The sequence below is a fragment of the Phyllostomus hastatus genome, unplaced genomic scaffold, assembly GCF_019186645.2.
Source record: "Phyllostomus hastatus isolate PE091 unplaced genomic scaffold, TTU_PhHast_1.1 phas_contig_196, whole genome shotgun sequence".
Classification (NCBI taxonomy): Eukaryota; Metazoa; Chordata; class Mammalia; order Chiroptera; family Phyllostomidae; genus Phyllostomus; species Phyllostomus hastatus.
In genome coordinates this window covers 10,719,034-10,734,537 of record NW_025333709.1, presented here as the reverse complement: position 1 = coordinate 10,734,537, position 15,504 = coordinate 10,719,034, and the positions used below count along the sequence as shown (strand labels likewise).

Genomic DNA, 15,504 nt, shown 5'->3' with positions numbered 1-15,504 from the left:
AGTTACCTGGTTAAAAATGACGTTTTAAAATGAGAAAAAACTCTTTCTATTCCATAGCAACTGCAAACCGTATCAACGTATCAGCTACTCAGAGGTTTATTTTCTGTTGTTATGGTTTTTCCTATACAACTCATGGTACCCTAATGTTTAGCCATTCTAGGAATGCTCACAAATTCCGTGAATGAGACTATTTTATTATAAGAAAAAAAACCACTGCAAGGACATTATGTGTAAACATTTGAGTGCGCTTCTTAAATAGACAGTGTTATCTAAACCTACAGACACGACACACGAGGTTTTCCACACACATTTGGACTCGTCCTTGTTTTCACCGTGAGTTAAGGCGTCTCTTCAGGAGACCATGCTGACACTAGGTTTTAAGCTAGCGGAAAAGCTGCCACATGAGCACTCCCCAGACACAAGGCTCCGGTGAGGAGTAAGAGAATGAAGAGATACTCACAGCACTTCCAGATCCCGGAGAGCCCGAAACGCCCCATCTTCTATACAGCTGATCTGGTTGTAATCCAGCTGCCTGCGAAACAGAGGGGAAGAATAGATGTAAAAGGCTGAAGACTTGCAGGGTTACGGGGAAGGAAGTCTCCTGAAGGGTCTAGGGAGCCCTGGCTGCGCTAACTGAAATGCTCTCACAAATACACTCATCTGCTTAGGAATGTCACGAGCCATTCTGGCCCCGGTGCCGCCACTGAAATCTCTTTTTGTTCTGGACTGTCTGTGCAAATAGCAGCCCTCGGAAAGCTCCTGTAAATAATAACTGCACCTTATATTAAATGCCATAGGAATGCAATTTCATTACATCAAGAAAAGCTATCCATTAAGAGCTTTCAGCGTCATCTTGCTGAAACAATTTCATTAAGGTAAAGGACTGTAAATCACTTAATGTCACAGGCACCCCCTCAGTGACCTAACAGAATCCATTTATCAGAGAAGCCCAGCTGCATGTTAATTTCACTATCCTTGGCAAGAAAGAGCAAGACTACTTTTAGGTTTTCTTCTTTTAAAAGCAGTTTTCCTTCGAGAACTCCAAATCAAGGAAGAGAAATGAGGTCCCATATATCTCCCCTGCTAGCTGCTAGTCCCAACCAGGAATACACTTTAGAAAGCTAGCAGTTGTTCTATTTGAAGCTTCGCTATTCCCATAATTTGCACTGTTGATCATTATTTGAGAATTCTCTGCACTGGAAAAACGGCACACTTTTCACTTAAGGAACTTCCCAAATTATATACTACTCTCCAGGAAGTAAGGTTTTAAAGTATTAGGAAATCAATGAAAATTTTTGCTTTTCCGAAAGATGCCAATTTCAGCCCCAAACACTACAAAGCGTATACTGTGGCATCATCATTAAAACAATACCTACATCTACGGTAAAAAGTTCCAAAGCTGTATCAGTTCTTTCTAAATAACACGAAATTCAAGCAAATAAATCTTCTTTTGTAGTTTAAGTACTCATTTGTTAAAATTCAAATGTTTTATTTTTTAAAAAAAAGGCTGCTGAACTTGGTGAAGCCTGCTTTTTTTGGCTGCTTGTTTTTGGAATTAAAACTTCCTATGTACACTAAGGAATTTGCTTGGTTAAAATGAACTGCTAAATACTAAATCCGATCAGTCCTACAAGCAGTGTTTGAACCTAGTAGCTTGGTGCTCTGTGATATTATTATGCCAGTAAAGAAAAAGTATTTTAATGCTTCACTTGAGACAGAAGTGGAATATTTGATGAAATAATCGGGCGAGTTGTCAGCTCTACACGAAGATGTACAGGGATAGGACTGAGATCAGAGCACAATTGAATCTTGACCTTGTTTCCAGTTTGGGATTCGCCCAACGCGCTAATTCATATCCGAGTTCTGTTCTTAAAACAACTGTTTAAACATTCCCGTAGAATAGCTGTTTCTCTCACAAAACTACTGAGAAAGGGTGCAATGATTTAATCTAAAGGGGCCTCTTTGAATTCCTTACTTTGGAATTACTGTACCTAGCAAGCGTCTCATGCAATAATACATCTCATTTTTAGGAAGGTCTCTAGGGCACACAGTCATACAGGAGACTCCCTTGATGTCGTGCAAATGTTACCATCTGGGACCCACAATATAAAAAAAGGTGAACCTTAGAGATGATGCAATTTTATTGCTTTCATAAACAAAGGTTTTTCCCAAATAACAGCTACCATGCTACTGTAATAGCCTAAAGCATTTCTACTTCTCGGGAAGTTATGTAGAAGTGTAATTTTATTTTCTAAGAAGATTTTAAAGCCTCATGATATAATACGGCTGCGGTGGTTCCAAGAAAACACTTAACATTCTTGAGCACTTTTGATTTTTACAGATTAAATTCATTTAACAATTAAGTTAATAACCTTTTATTTTAAAGTGCTAAATATATATCTACGCTATTATTCTCTAACCTCTTGAACGATTTATCAAAGCCATTTAAATTAGTACAATGGCATGAAGTGTTACCCTTGACACACTACAAAAGAGAAATTGTTTCCAGACAAATTGGCAAAATCTTTTAATGCTATCAAATTTGCCTAATGCAGTCTCCAGGTTAATCTGTAAAAGGGTGAGCTGTATGTTTGCCCATATCTTAATATCCTGAGCTGTCAATGTATAAATCAGTGCTGACACAGCTTCTTTTAAATCATGCGCACTATCCACAAAGGGGAGGCCTCAGCATGCCAGAAAGCACTCAAGCAAATCTTGTCCTACAAGGACTGAAAGGCAGATTACCTTCTGTCTACCCAGAAGTTGAGACACTGCTGAAAACTTTGGTAATTTCACCCCTCTTAAGCATTGCTCCTGGTTACACGCTTCTGATTCTTAGCAGAAATTCAAGCTTTTATTGGTGCTAAAACATTAAGACTCCTTGGCTCTCGTAAACCCAGAGGTTTCCTTAAAAGTTTTCTGAATGCCATCATACCTCTGTGCACATATCTTCTAAGAACAAAGTTACTTTATGAAAAAAGTGGCATAGGAAAGGCCAACCAAAATCAGAATGAACAGTTTTTTCATCAATTGGTGGATTTCATTCTATTCAAAGGAATGTTTATGGAAAGGAGCGGTGCCCGCAGTACTACTCATGAGAAAATCTCTCTGCATAAACCTCCATTTGTCTGCATATGGTTCAAGATAAACAGTGTCAAAACTATGCAGAAGAGTAATTTATTTCAGGGGTTCTGGACTATTTTTCTGCACCTCGTTTTTCTCGCCGGCTCACTTCCTTCTCCACCACCTCTCAAACTCTGGGCACTTCTGCTTTCTGTAAACAGAAGAGGGTCTGTTTTCGGGCACACATTCAGAGACAGGCTGCCCCGTTTAGATGGGATTTCCAACGGTGCCGTGAAATTATTCTGAATTAAGGAATTAGTAAGAGGGAAGTTGGTGGCTTGTTTTTTTGTTTTTGTCTCTCCTCCAAAAAGTAATGTCACAAGTCTTCAGCTGGACACGGTGTGAATTGGTTGGTCTTTGCACGATAGGGTACTAGATGCTAAGGCACAGCTTTCAGATGCTTTCCTGGCCCAGAGGCCACTTCCCTGGGGGAAGCAAGTTACCACTTTTCTTACTTTCTGGGAAGAAGAAAATGGTATAGATAGTATTATCGGTAGTTTCTCAGACTGGCAGCTGACATGTTTTAGCACAAACTTGTGTGTCTTCCCTTTATTTTTCTATTTCCAATCCTCCTCTTTCTGTTTAAATTCCCGATTCCCTCTCCATCTGGTCCACTGCTGTTCTACTTTGTAAGGGTCTTTGGATGCAATTGCTTTACTTTTAATTTCATGATACACAATATTAAAAAGATTAGAGAATCTTCAAGATCTCTCTTGGCATTAACCTTCCATAATTCTGTCTTCAGTGATAGCTACTCTTCTGATGTTTTGAAATAACTCTAGATGACCATTTAAATTTTTCCTAGTACTGCCAAATTTTGTCTCACACAATGTGCTCTGTTTTTACTTAGAAATGTAACTCTGTGCCTCACAAACATAAAATTTCTAGAGCTGATCTGGTTTTCTTTAACACTAAAAATAATTTAGCTTAGTTTCAGATTTTGATAAATTCTAGGTATGAAAGAGAATATGTAATGTTGCTAAATATAAAATTTTAAAGTAGGTATATTAAATGACAAAAAGTGAAAATATTGCTAACTTGGCATCCTGGAATATAGTTGGATACATTGGATTTGGTTACTTTTAACTTTTTTTTTCCATGGAGTTCCTTTTTAAATTTTTAAAGTTTGAATACCACATGTTTAGTTAGACATATAAAATTCCCCTTCCTAAATTAACCTCAGTTTTTTCATTACCCAAAGAAAATTTGCATTTCATTTCAGCATCCAAACAATACCTTATTGCTAATTGATTTTTGAAAGAATTAGAACATAATGAACTATTCTTTACTCTGAAACAATATTGAACATAAAAAATCTTTAATAATTTCTAAGGTGGGCAGGTACCCTCCATGTCTCAATAAAATTCTTATGACTATGCTTTGGAAAAAAACTGTTTTTCTAGTTTTCTTTAAGCTACAAGAAATAGAAGTTTAGTATATATTACTATTGTAAGATTAGAAAATTCAAAAATTCAGGTGACTTAAAATGCATCAAAGTAATAAGGATCAATCACTATGAGGGAATACTACAATCTTGCTATTTGGAAACAAAGAAAGAAAAAAAGAAAAAAATGCTGTTTAGGATATGGGCATGATGTGTTCTATCTTTTCCCTTGCATGTACAAAATTCACATCAATAAGAGTGCCTCATGATACCAATCTTACACAAATCACGATCACTTAAGAAGTAGTTCAAGATATGAGTTATAATGAATAGAAGCATAAGAGTAATACGAACTGAGCCATATCAATAAATAGCCTAGACAGAAGCTGCAGTGACTATACCAATGACTTCAGCATAAAGCTCATCCATGTTAACCCGAGTATTAGTGGAGAGAGTAATCAAGATAAGAACGAGTCTGAGAAATGCAAAATAATTTACATTATTTGGGAAATTACCCTTTTGCAGTCTTTCAAGCAGTATTTCATTTTTCTCATAGGAATTCAGAATTTCAGTTTTTATTGAAATAATCTATGGTATAAAGTTATATCCAATAGTTAACTTATTGGGAGGAAGCAAAAGGTACCTTTAGGAGTAATGGTAACAGAAAATGGATGAAAGACAACTAAGCTGACCTTCATGTTCTGGTAACTCCTAAGCACAATAATCAAAAATGGTAGAAACTGAAACTGACTATAATTGTAAACACTTATGATTAATCAATATTTGGTCCTATTCAAAATATCCATGGAGACATTTGGGCCAAGCCAAACCATGTGCCTAACCCAGCGATGTTCAACCTTTTTCATCTCATGGCACACAAACTAATTACAGGCACTAAAATTTCTGTGGCATACCAAAAAACATACTTTTTGACAGTCTGACAAAAAATTAGGTATTTTTAAAATTCATTCACACCAAACAGCTATTGTTGTGTTGGCTGTTGTCATTTTTTATTTTGAGAATCTAAGGGAAAAGCTCTTGACTAAATAGGTATTACATATTTAGAAAATCTCATGTCAGCCTGTTCTCTATTTCAGTGTCTTTGGTTATATTTTGCTTGTTTGTTTGTTTTGTTGATTAGTGACCAGAGGGGAGAGGGGAGGGAATTTCAGGGGGAAAGGGGAAGGGTCTGCAGGAACAAGCATACAGGACACATGGACAAAAACAAGAGGGAGGGGGGAATGGGAGGGAGGTGGGGAGGGCTGGGGCATGGGCTGGGATGGGAGTAAAAGGCAGAAAACTCTACTTGAACAACAATTAAAATTTTAAAAAAAATCTCATGGCACATCTGTTGAAAATCGCTGACCTAGCCCCGTGTGCCATGACCAGCTAGGCTACCAAGGCAAGAAGGGTTATTATTGCAACATTGGCACAATGGAATTAGTGGACCAATTAAACATGATAGTGTTTTAATGTATTAATCATATAAGGTAAAAGTAGAAATAAATTTTATCGGTTATTTGAACCCAGAGACATTTTCTAAGCATGGGCAAGTTGATCAGTACTGAATATCAAGGACCACTGGCATAGACCAAACGTTGCCAAAAATGCTTTGCCCAGGACCAGATGTACAACAAGGGCATTTACTGAATGCATAGCCATTGGCAGAGCCTGTATATATGCCATCTCATTAGTCCTCATTACACCTTCATTAAAAGGTAAGTTTTATCATCTTGATTTTATAAATGAGAAAATGAGGCTCACGGATTTCAAGAACTTATTCAAAGTAGGTAGTAAATGGTTGGTAAAATCATGACTCAATTTAAATTTACATATATCTGAATCCCCTACTCAATACACAAATGGCTAGGGTAACAGATTCAGGAGCTATTCCTTCTGCAAATGGGGGTTTCAATTAAATCTCTGATGGCCAATTGTTAAGAAAGAAGCCAGTAAATGAAGAATGCTAAAAACATTCAAGAAGAAAGAGAATACCATAAGCTGAAGTAATTATGGGTGAGGGTAGGAAAAAACCCAGTCCTTAAAAAAATTGGTAGAATTCAGAAAGGCCAACAATAAAAACAGTATTCTTTATGACGGAGAGTGGAATGGTGAAAGAACGGTTGTAAGGAGAGGCTCTACAACATTTACAGTCAATGTTCCCAGAGCGAGGCCATGCGGCCTTGAGCAAAGGGCTTGTGTGCAGGCTAAGTGAGTGGGGCGGGGGCTAAGAAACTGCGTGAAGTCAGAACATCGTGACCAGTCAGAGTAGCTCAGCATACTCGATGCTATGACATTTAATAACAATCACTGCCGTCTCAGGGAAAAGTCAATATCCCTGTAGACCCTGTAGAACTATGACAATATTCTACATTCTTTGCCACAGTGCCTATAACAAAAGATGTTTTTTTTTAAAACAGAATGATTTTGAATCAGGTAGTGATGGGATAAAAAATAATGCTTTGTTAAGTGGGGGCTGGGCTAGACAGAGGAGGGCAAAGGAGGAAACACTGGGACGACAGTTATACAATAAACAAGAATGAAAAATTTTCTAATGAAAACATAATTGCGGATCAAAATTCAATTAGCAGGCAATTATAATAGAACAGAGGTAGCAAAGTGAGGCGTTTAGTGTTGGGGAAGCAAGAGACCTTAAGATCTGTCGTGTCTTGGGGACAACATGGAAGCCACAGCAAAATCATGCCAATTCCTATTTTGTGTATATGTGGATTCCCATGTAATCAAATGTTCTTGTGGTTTGTTTCATTTTATTCTGATAAGTACTTATGAAGATTGTATAGATTCGTTTTTACGTGATGGAAGGCCATCACTGACAAAATACCACTAAGGCACCGTGGTGACAAAGCAAAATGCAAAGCTGGAGAGGCTACGGGTAGCAAACTTGGCCGCTGTTGTTGGGGATTACCACAGTTCAGTGTGGTTTTAGAGTGAGTACAAACCAGGCACATTGCAGGACCACGGACAGTTCCCAAGGTGCTTCAGGCACCTTCCTGACCTATTATGTTACACTCAAAGACCAGGACAACCGCTGGTTACCTCTTAAGACAGCCTTCTGGATGTTAAGGGGAGTTCTCGTCCTCATAGTATGAGACTCCACTTAATTTACTATCTATCCAGATGAAGGGTCACCTCCACAGGTTTGTTCTGGAGGTTCTATGTCCAAGTGAAGACCCGTGGTACTGAATCCGATACTGAGGATGACAGCAGGCCCCTTGAGTAAGGAACCAGCCTCCCCTTCAAAGTCTCTGCAGCCTCATCTGACTAAAAACACTCAAGAAAAAGCCAGGGCCACTAAGAGTTACAACTTAAATTCAACACCAATGGATTTTATTTTTATGGTAAGTATGCAATAAGTTGTAAGGATGATAAGAAATGTTGAGAACTAAACATGAAAACGAGCTGATTACTGTAGACATTTTGCAATTATGACTTAAATTATGTGACAAAGGTAAAGTAAGTCTTGCATTTGTATAGAAAAATGCATAATAACAACATGGAGATGAATTCTCCTGCTGGCTGAATCTTCTTATTACCAGTTATCATCGCAACCCAAAGTGGGTGATCTGTTTCCTAAAAAGACATGGCCGTACATACCTCTTTCTCAAATGACACCATGATTTAGTCAGATAGACAGAACAAAGCCAGATCCTCTTTAATTTAAGCCTTTGTCTACACATGGATGTATATTTAAAAAAAATAAATATAGTATTTTCCCTAACCTACTTTTTACCAGGAGGCAGTTTTCTGGAAGGGATGGTAAGGCTCAGAACAGATGTAGGGTGAAGGGGTTGGGGATAATGCAAGTAAGTGGAAAGGATTGTATTTATTTGTGAACAGTAAAAAGTAAAGTTTGACAAGAACATAGAGTACATTTGAGGATGTACTGCAAAATGGAATTAGAAAAAAAGCAAGTGTGATTTATATTATACAGTATATCTAAAATAATGCTGTTGGAATTTAATTATTTTAAGTATCGATCTTGAGCTCAGTGAAGAAGCTAATGGTAAAAGTATATTGGAATTTGCTTTTGTGATATGAATAACAACGTGCCATCTACTTTATTTTTAAGTTCATATATTTGAATATGTTTTCATTTAAATCCTGGGATAACTATGACTTGGTATGGCTTCTCATAAACACAAGAGACTTTTGGAGGATTTTTATACTCATAAAGGACATGTTTAGAGATTAAGCTTGCAAGCCTCAGCAATAAAGAAAGGTTTAATTTGAATATTCTCCTAATTTATTCAATTAAATGGAAATACTTCATAAATCTGTGTTTTAAAAAAACACTGGCACAATGTAACATGTCTTTGTTCAAGATTTGGTCAGAAGGCAGAAAAGGTTTTACTGCATTCGTGTTAAATATATAAAATATATGCAAAGTTTATAAAGAAAAGTGGCATAAACATTGATTATCGTTTTGGTGAGGCATCAGTTGGTAATGATATGGTACCAATACTTGAATTCATACTTGATTGGGTAGTTTGGAAACACGGATGGAAATCCTCAGGAAAAGTGTTGCCAGTGAATATCATAAACACTATAATTTAGTTGATACTTTAATACAATCTTGCTATTCGAGGATCTTACCATCTAAAATTTAAGGAATATGAAAGTGGTTTCAATTGCAGCTGAATAAAACGAGGGAACAAAAAAGATATAAAGAGTTTTAATCTGGTTAAGAAATTAATAGAGAGGAGGAAAAAGTTATGGGAAGTCCACCCTGGAGATGATTAAGAGCAAGATAAATGTCCATCTGTCTAGCATAATTTCTGTGTGGCTTGCCGGAAGGAAGAGGAATAAGATCTGCAAATTTGCAAAAATTTACACAGCATCAATTTCATGTTGTCAGGATGCTGCCGTGAGCACATTTAGCCAATCCACATGATTAAAGCAAGTCCGCCGCGTGAAAGTCTCCTGATAACTGGAACTCGCTCTGAATGAGGTCTGAATGTGGTTAATACAATACGCCCCTTACAGTGCATCAGATTGGCTTTCAGTGCTATACAAAAGTATCACCTCGACACAACCTGAGCATATATTTCTTCTGTCTGGCCTTCTTTTTCCTCTTTTACTCTCTGGATGGTGGAAACACTGGCCATCACGGCACCATGCGGGACTGTCTGAACTGTAAATGTATCCACTGGAGGGCAAACAGGACCCAGCACTGTACCTCTCCTTCTCACACTGAACACGTAATAATATTAAATATGCGACTATTTGTGAACTTCTATTGAGTTATTATTTGGTGGCTTGTGGATACCCGTTTAATAATAATGTGAATTAAAATTTACCCTCAGATTAAATATATTCTACCAGATATATTTTTAACTTTCAATGAGAAAACTAAACTTTACACAAAGGCCCATAAAATTAGACAGTTTTTAAACAATATAGTTTGAATGATTTTTTAAGACTTAGTTTATTTTCATAGAGAGGGAATGGAGGAAGAAAGAGAGGCAGCGAAACATCAATACAAGAGAGAAATACTGATGGGCCCGCAACCCAGGCATGTGCGCAGCCCAGGAATCAAACTAGCCACCGTTTGGTCTGCAGGGTAATGCCCAACCAACTGAGCCACAACAGTCAGGGCATGAACTATTTTTTAATTACAGAAAAAATGCCTTTTCACAGTAAAATTCTATAAAATTGTAGCTATGATCCTAATAAATTAAATAAACCCAAAATGCACTGTGGTATTTCAGTGTTGCTCTAATGGTCTTTCCCATTGTTCCACGGAAGGCAGTCATGGGAATGAATTCTATATTTGTTCCTCCTCTTTAATGAATTCTCACTTCCTCAATACAAAGCAACCTGTTAGAAGATTCTTTTCTATTTCCTCCTAGAAACTCTTCCCTTCAGAACTCCCTGATGACTTCAAGTGATCCTTTTTATCTCTTTCTTTCCACAATGCCAATACCAATACAGCACTTAATGTCAGAGTCGTGTGTTACTCACTTAGTACTTCCTGAGATATTTTCTCTTTCCATTTGTAGCTCCACGTCTAAAGGACCCACGATAGACATTGGTCTTCCTTATCCACTCCTAAATTGCAAATTACTTTATGTCCTGCTTTTCTGTCTTCTTACCCTACCTTTTCCAAAGCTAACTTTCAGCAGTTGGTTAGTGAATCCTTGCAGAATGAAATGCACTCTAATTTCATAGCATTTTACTGTTTTAAGTTCTTTTACGTATCTTCTTCCCCTAATACCCACAACAAACCCAAGCAATTATTACAGTCATTTTCTAAAAGTGAAAACGAAGGCTCAGGGAAGTTTACTGGTTTATCACAGCTACAAATCCAATAAATAGCAAATGATTCTAAGATTTCAGCCCTAACCTCTTCTCACTGTATATATAATAACTGCCTTAAACTTTGGGGATGAAATAATGCATGTGGGGAAAAGATTTCTTAAAATCCTGCTAAGTCAATAATGCATTCCTTTCAGTACACTGGCTGCCTTCTCACTTTTTTTTTTATCTCTGAACTTATAAATCCCAATTTTTTAAGGTTAAATGAAGAGAGCATAAGGAAGAATGTCACCATGACTGGTATCCTGTTCCCAAATGCATCCTTAAATTCAGCAGAAGGATTACTTATAGACTTCGATTCCCTGAATATCTTTCCTAAGAAGTACAAGCCACCTGTTATAAGGATTTAGTGGTAATGCTATGGTAAAATCGTAAGTGCATTCCCAAAGGGTGGTCAACTGTAGCCGGTACTCTCCTTTTATGGTGACAGGTTGGCAACTCGAGTAGGTGCTGCCTGCATGGGGTCCTTGTATTGTTCTGATCAAATACAAGCTGCAAAGGCCGTTTGGAACACGCTACCTCTCAGAATCTACCTGAAGACTTCCCTGAGCTCTAGCTCAAGAAGACACAACGGAAGCAAATAAATTCCTCTGACTATGTGAACACTCATAATAACCTAGGGCCAGATTTTCATGCCTCTGCACAGTCACATCTAGAAGCCTGTCTTTTCCCTGTTTTTGTACCTTTAGAAAGTACAAATTTAAAACAAAAACCATTTGCATCGAAAAGAAGACACAAAGGCCCAAACTAATAGCTTTTCAGTCGTCCTCTTTGACGAGGGAAAACATCTGTCTCACTGTGGCTACTGAAAAAATAGTCTTGGACCCGACCATGGCGAATTCTGAATGTAAGTTAATTCTTGACAAAGTCCCTGCCCTGTTTATTACCAGCCAAAAGTTACTGAATTCCTGATAGTTAATCTCAGCACTCGGCGGCCTTCCTCCCCCCACATTTCGAACTGAAGTAAAGGATAAGGAAAACGGTTTATGCTCTAGCTTTCACAGTCCATCAAAACCCATCATTTTCAAAGGATAATACTTAGAATTTATAAAAAATATACACCCACAATATTAGTACTGTCACTGAGATTTTAAATCTGACACGTACTTGCAGAACTACCTCATTGACAATAAACACTTCTACACAAGACTACGGATTCAAGATTTAGCGAGGAAAAATACAGAAAGTTTTCTTTCTCTTCTTTCTTTTTTTGAATAAGATTATACATATATTTTTCATAAATATATGAAGAAAAATAGAAGAAAAAAATATTCACACAAAAGGAAAGGAATAATTTTCTCACTCTCACATTGCTGGGATTTAATGAAAATGCTGATCTAAAAGCTATTTTGAAAAGCTATGGCTCTAGCCTACAGGCACATTTAAAGAGAAAATATTATCTACTCTTTCAGAAAAAATAGTTTATATTCTGCATATCTAATAAACACCAATAACAACTGAAAAGGGAGATATTGAAATGAGCTGACAGGAAAAGGCAGAAAATACATTGAAACTACCTTTTAATCAAATCAATTCCTTTGATTTAACAAGATTAATCACAGGGTTTGAAGAATGAATTTGATCACCGGTCCAGATTCCAGGCGCCTTCTAAATGAGAATGCCTTCAAGACAGCTCGTGAAAACAAGACAGACCTTACTCTTACAAGCTCTTCTAATCAAGCATAAAGATGCATGCGGCTCTTACCACTTTTTATTATCTTTTCTTTAATATGAATTCAACTTTAAAACCGGGTAGCTTTAAAAAGACAGTATACATTTTAAAAAGATACTTACAGATTTTTAATGTCAACTGCTCCGCGGAAAGCCTTCCTTGGAATTGCCTGAATTTGGTTTTCACTGAGATCTCTAAAAATAACAAAAAAGAATAAGATCAAACTACAAAGTATTCAAAATTATTTTAGTCAATGGGCTTGAGAAGTGATAGAATACTGGACTTCTAAAAAGTACTAAAAGGATCCTAATAAAATCCATAGCAATAGATGCATTTTCTAATACAAATACTTTCTATTTCCAGTATAAATTAACTAATGGTTTCTTGAAGTACTTTTACAGATCTTTAATTTCATGATAAAGTAGAGAACGTGGTTCTCCTAAATGTAAGAGTGGATTCAATTCTGTGCAATAAAATATTTATTTAAAACAAATAGCAACGTTTTCATAACTAAGTTTCAAGGGGTTCTACAGTTTTAGTACCAGTATTTCTGCATCACTGACATAACTTACAAAGGATATAGGAAAGCAGTCTGCTTCAACCTCCTAAAGAGAGAGCAAAAACTGATAAAATGTGGGCATGTGATTAAGTTTCCACAGCACTTGTAAGTAATCTTGAAAATGGAACATGGCAGTACTAAGCCAACAGTAAAACCAACAGTTCCCGCATGAAATATTATCAGCAGGTTGAATTAAAACCTTCTTTAAATAACTCTCTTATGACCATAAACACAGCCTGTCTATATTTGCATTTTAATTTAATTGAGAAATACATTTTAATCAAGGGGGTAAAGCACCTTTAGAGTTGGAATGAGAAGTTAGTAAAAATCACTCATCTCATGAAACGGATCATTATTTTTTCCTTCGGACTTCACATGCAATTCCATGTGCTCACACCATATTATTAGCCTTAACTAGTAGGACCTACACAATGAAAAATGCCGCTGAAAACAGAACATGCTCACCTCGTTGTAAGTGGCACGACGGCACGGTGGAAAGGTGAAATATCACATAAATAAATGACTAAAGTAATCGTGACGGTGCTAAAAGTATCATTAGAATTCTCAGGTAACTGATGCTCACAAAGGAAAACGAAGCTACTAACCCAGGAGCCATGGCTGATGAAGACAGGGCCGTTTTCCAATTAGACGGAGGCGCCCTGGACGGATTCTTCCCCATCCTCTCCCCTAATGCTTCTTGCGTCCCGAGCTAGTCATTCACACGCTTATGGCCACGCAACAGGGGCAACTGGCAGCTAGAAAGATTTAGTGTGTGGCCTTGACCTCATTAACATTAAGGTTTAAACAACAAAGGGTTGCATTTATATTTCAATATCCTCAGTGTTTAAACAAAAAAAAAAGTTTGCTAATTGTAAAGAAGTAAATGTCAGTCTATTTAAAGAGCAAAGGTCTTTAGGGGGAAAAAAGCAAACACATATATTATTTCTAACAGTAAATCTGTAATATGCGCTTATGTGGACATTAAGGCAGCCATCCATTTCCTAAGCACTGGAGCTCTGTTACTGCTCACAGCAGTTTTGGTGTATCCCTAAGAATAATAAAACTTCATTTCCTTAAAAAGTGCTTATTTGTGCAGCTTGTCATCAATTGAGACTGACTTCCTTCCTTTGTTTAAGAACAAAGGGTTAAGAAAAGTTAACAGCATACATTTAAAAGGCTCGATACTAGAAACAGTGCTCAAAGGAGGCTACCACGCAAGGAGAAGATGCTGGAGAAAGAAAAAAAAATCACAAAGTAATAAAGACAGGAAGAGGGATGGAAGGTTGAATTCGAGCAAATTTGAATCTATAACGCCCCCTGAAAACTAACAGTAGTGTTTACACTGTTGTGTCACAGTTGATTCACTGTTTTCTTATCCCTCAGTTTTTTTTTCTGCTTCTTCTAAGATGACGGTGGCTTTAGAGATTGTGTGGGTAAATACAAAGGGCAGAGAAGTTTTCTTCAGACCTTGCCTGCTTCCCAGACTGTGCCGTCTTTCCCTGCAGCCCGCTGGAGCCCCCTTCAACACCTGCAGGCTCGGCCCTGCTCAGATTCTAGGCACGGTTTATTCTCGAGTCATGGTCTCAAACGGGGAGACGGTGGCGTGGGAGGCAAGTCAGGGGAATAGTTTATGAGGCTCACAGAGACATCGCTGAGGATCCACGCGATGCAGTCAGAACACTGCTCCTTCTGGATCTGATTTCAGTCACCGTAGGCAGAATCCTGGGGCATGGAAGGGTTTTATTCTGCTAACACTTAGCAATCTTTTCTTTTTACAAGAAAGTGAGTGACTGTCCATCTCAGAGGCTCCTTACTCCCTTCAGATCAGTGGTTTAAGTGCAGCAGCCCCCTGAATCCATCCCTTCCCAAGGACCCTTTCTCTGCCCTGTGCCCAGCCCGCTCTGGCAGACGACGCCTGTTGTGGGTTCCAGGCCCCATCAGTTAAGGGGGCCGTGGCTGCCCATGAGAAGAGGAAGACACTGAACACATTTTCAGCCTATACTGTATTCCACAGTTAATTTTAAGAAATAACATATTATCATTTTTGATCTGTAGTTCCTTTATTCTCCATAACCATCTCGTAGTTATTATTATCTCAGTTTTCCATGCAAGGAAACTAACCTTCAGAGATGTTAGATATTAGTGCTGAACAATGAGACAGGTTGCTAAAGTAAATGTATAGAATACAGAGAAATATTGAGTCCAGATTTGGGGATTTTTAAAGGTGATATCAGGAGTTACTTAATTTCAACATGTCCTTCCTGTGGCCCAGAACTTAGAAGGCATTTTTCTCGACTCATCCTAGCCTCTGATTTCTGTCATTTGCCAAATGGTGGGTAAGACTGCGGGAGAACAATGACTCACATTTTCTGCATGTAATGAAGTGGGGATTAGCAGTTATTTTAACCCAACATATATTCACTTAATGTC

General features: G+C 37.6%; 1 protein-coding gene across 10 annotated transcripts in view; it reads right to left on the bottom strand.

The window, feature by feature from the left end:
- Positions 1-15,504, bottom strand: part of SLIT2 (slit guidance ligand 2) — a 324,610-nt gene that overhangs the window by 120,929 nt on the left and 188,177 nt on the right. For all 10 annotated transcript variants that reach the window (XM_045834199.1, XM_045834202.1, XM_045834201.1 and 7 more), the window contains exons 5-6: positions 12,638-12,709; positions 461-532 (exon numbers count right to left, since the gene is read on the bottom strand). In XM_045834199.1, the coding sequence (XP_045690155.1) occupies positions 461-532; positions 12,638-12,709 (144 nt within the window). The remainder of the gene's footprint in view (positions 1-460; positions 533-12,637; positions 12,710-15,504) is intronic.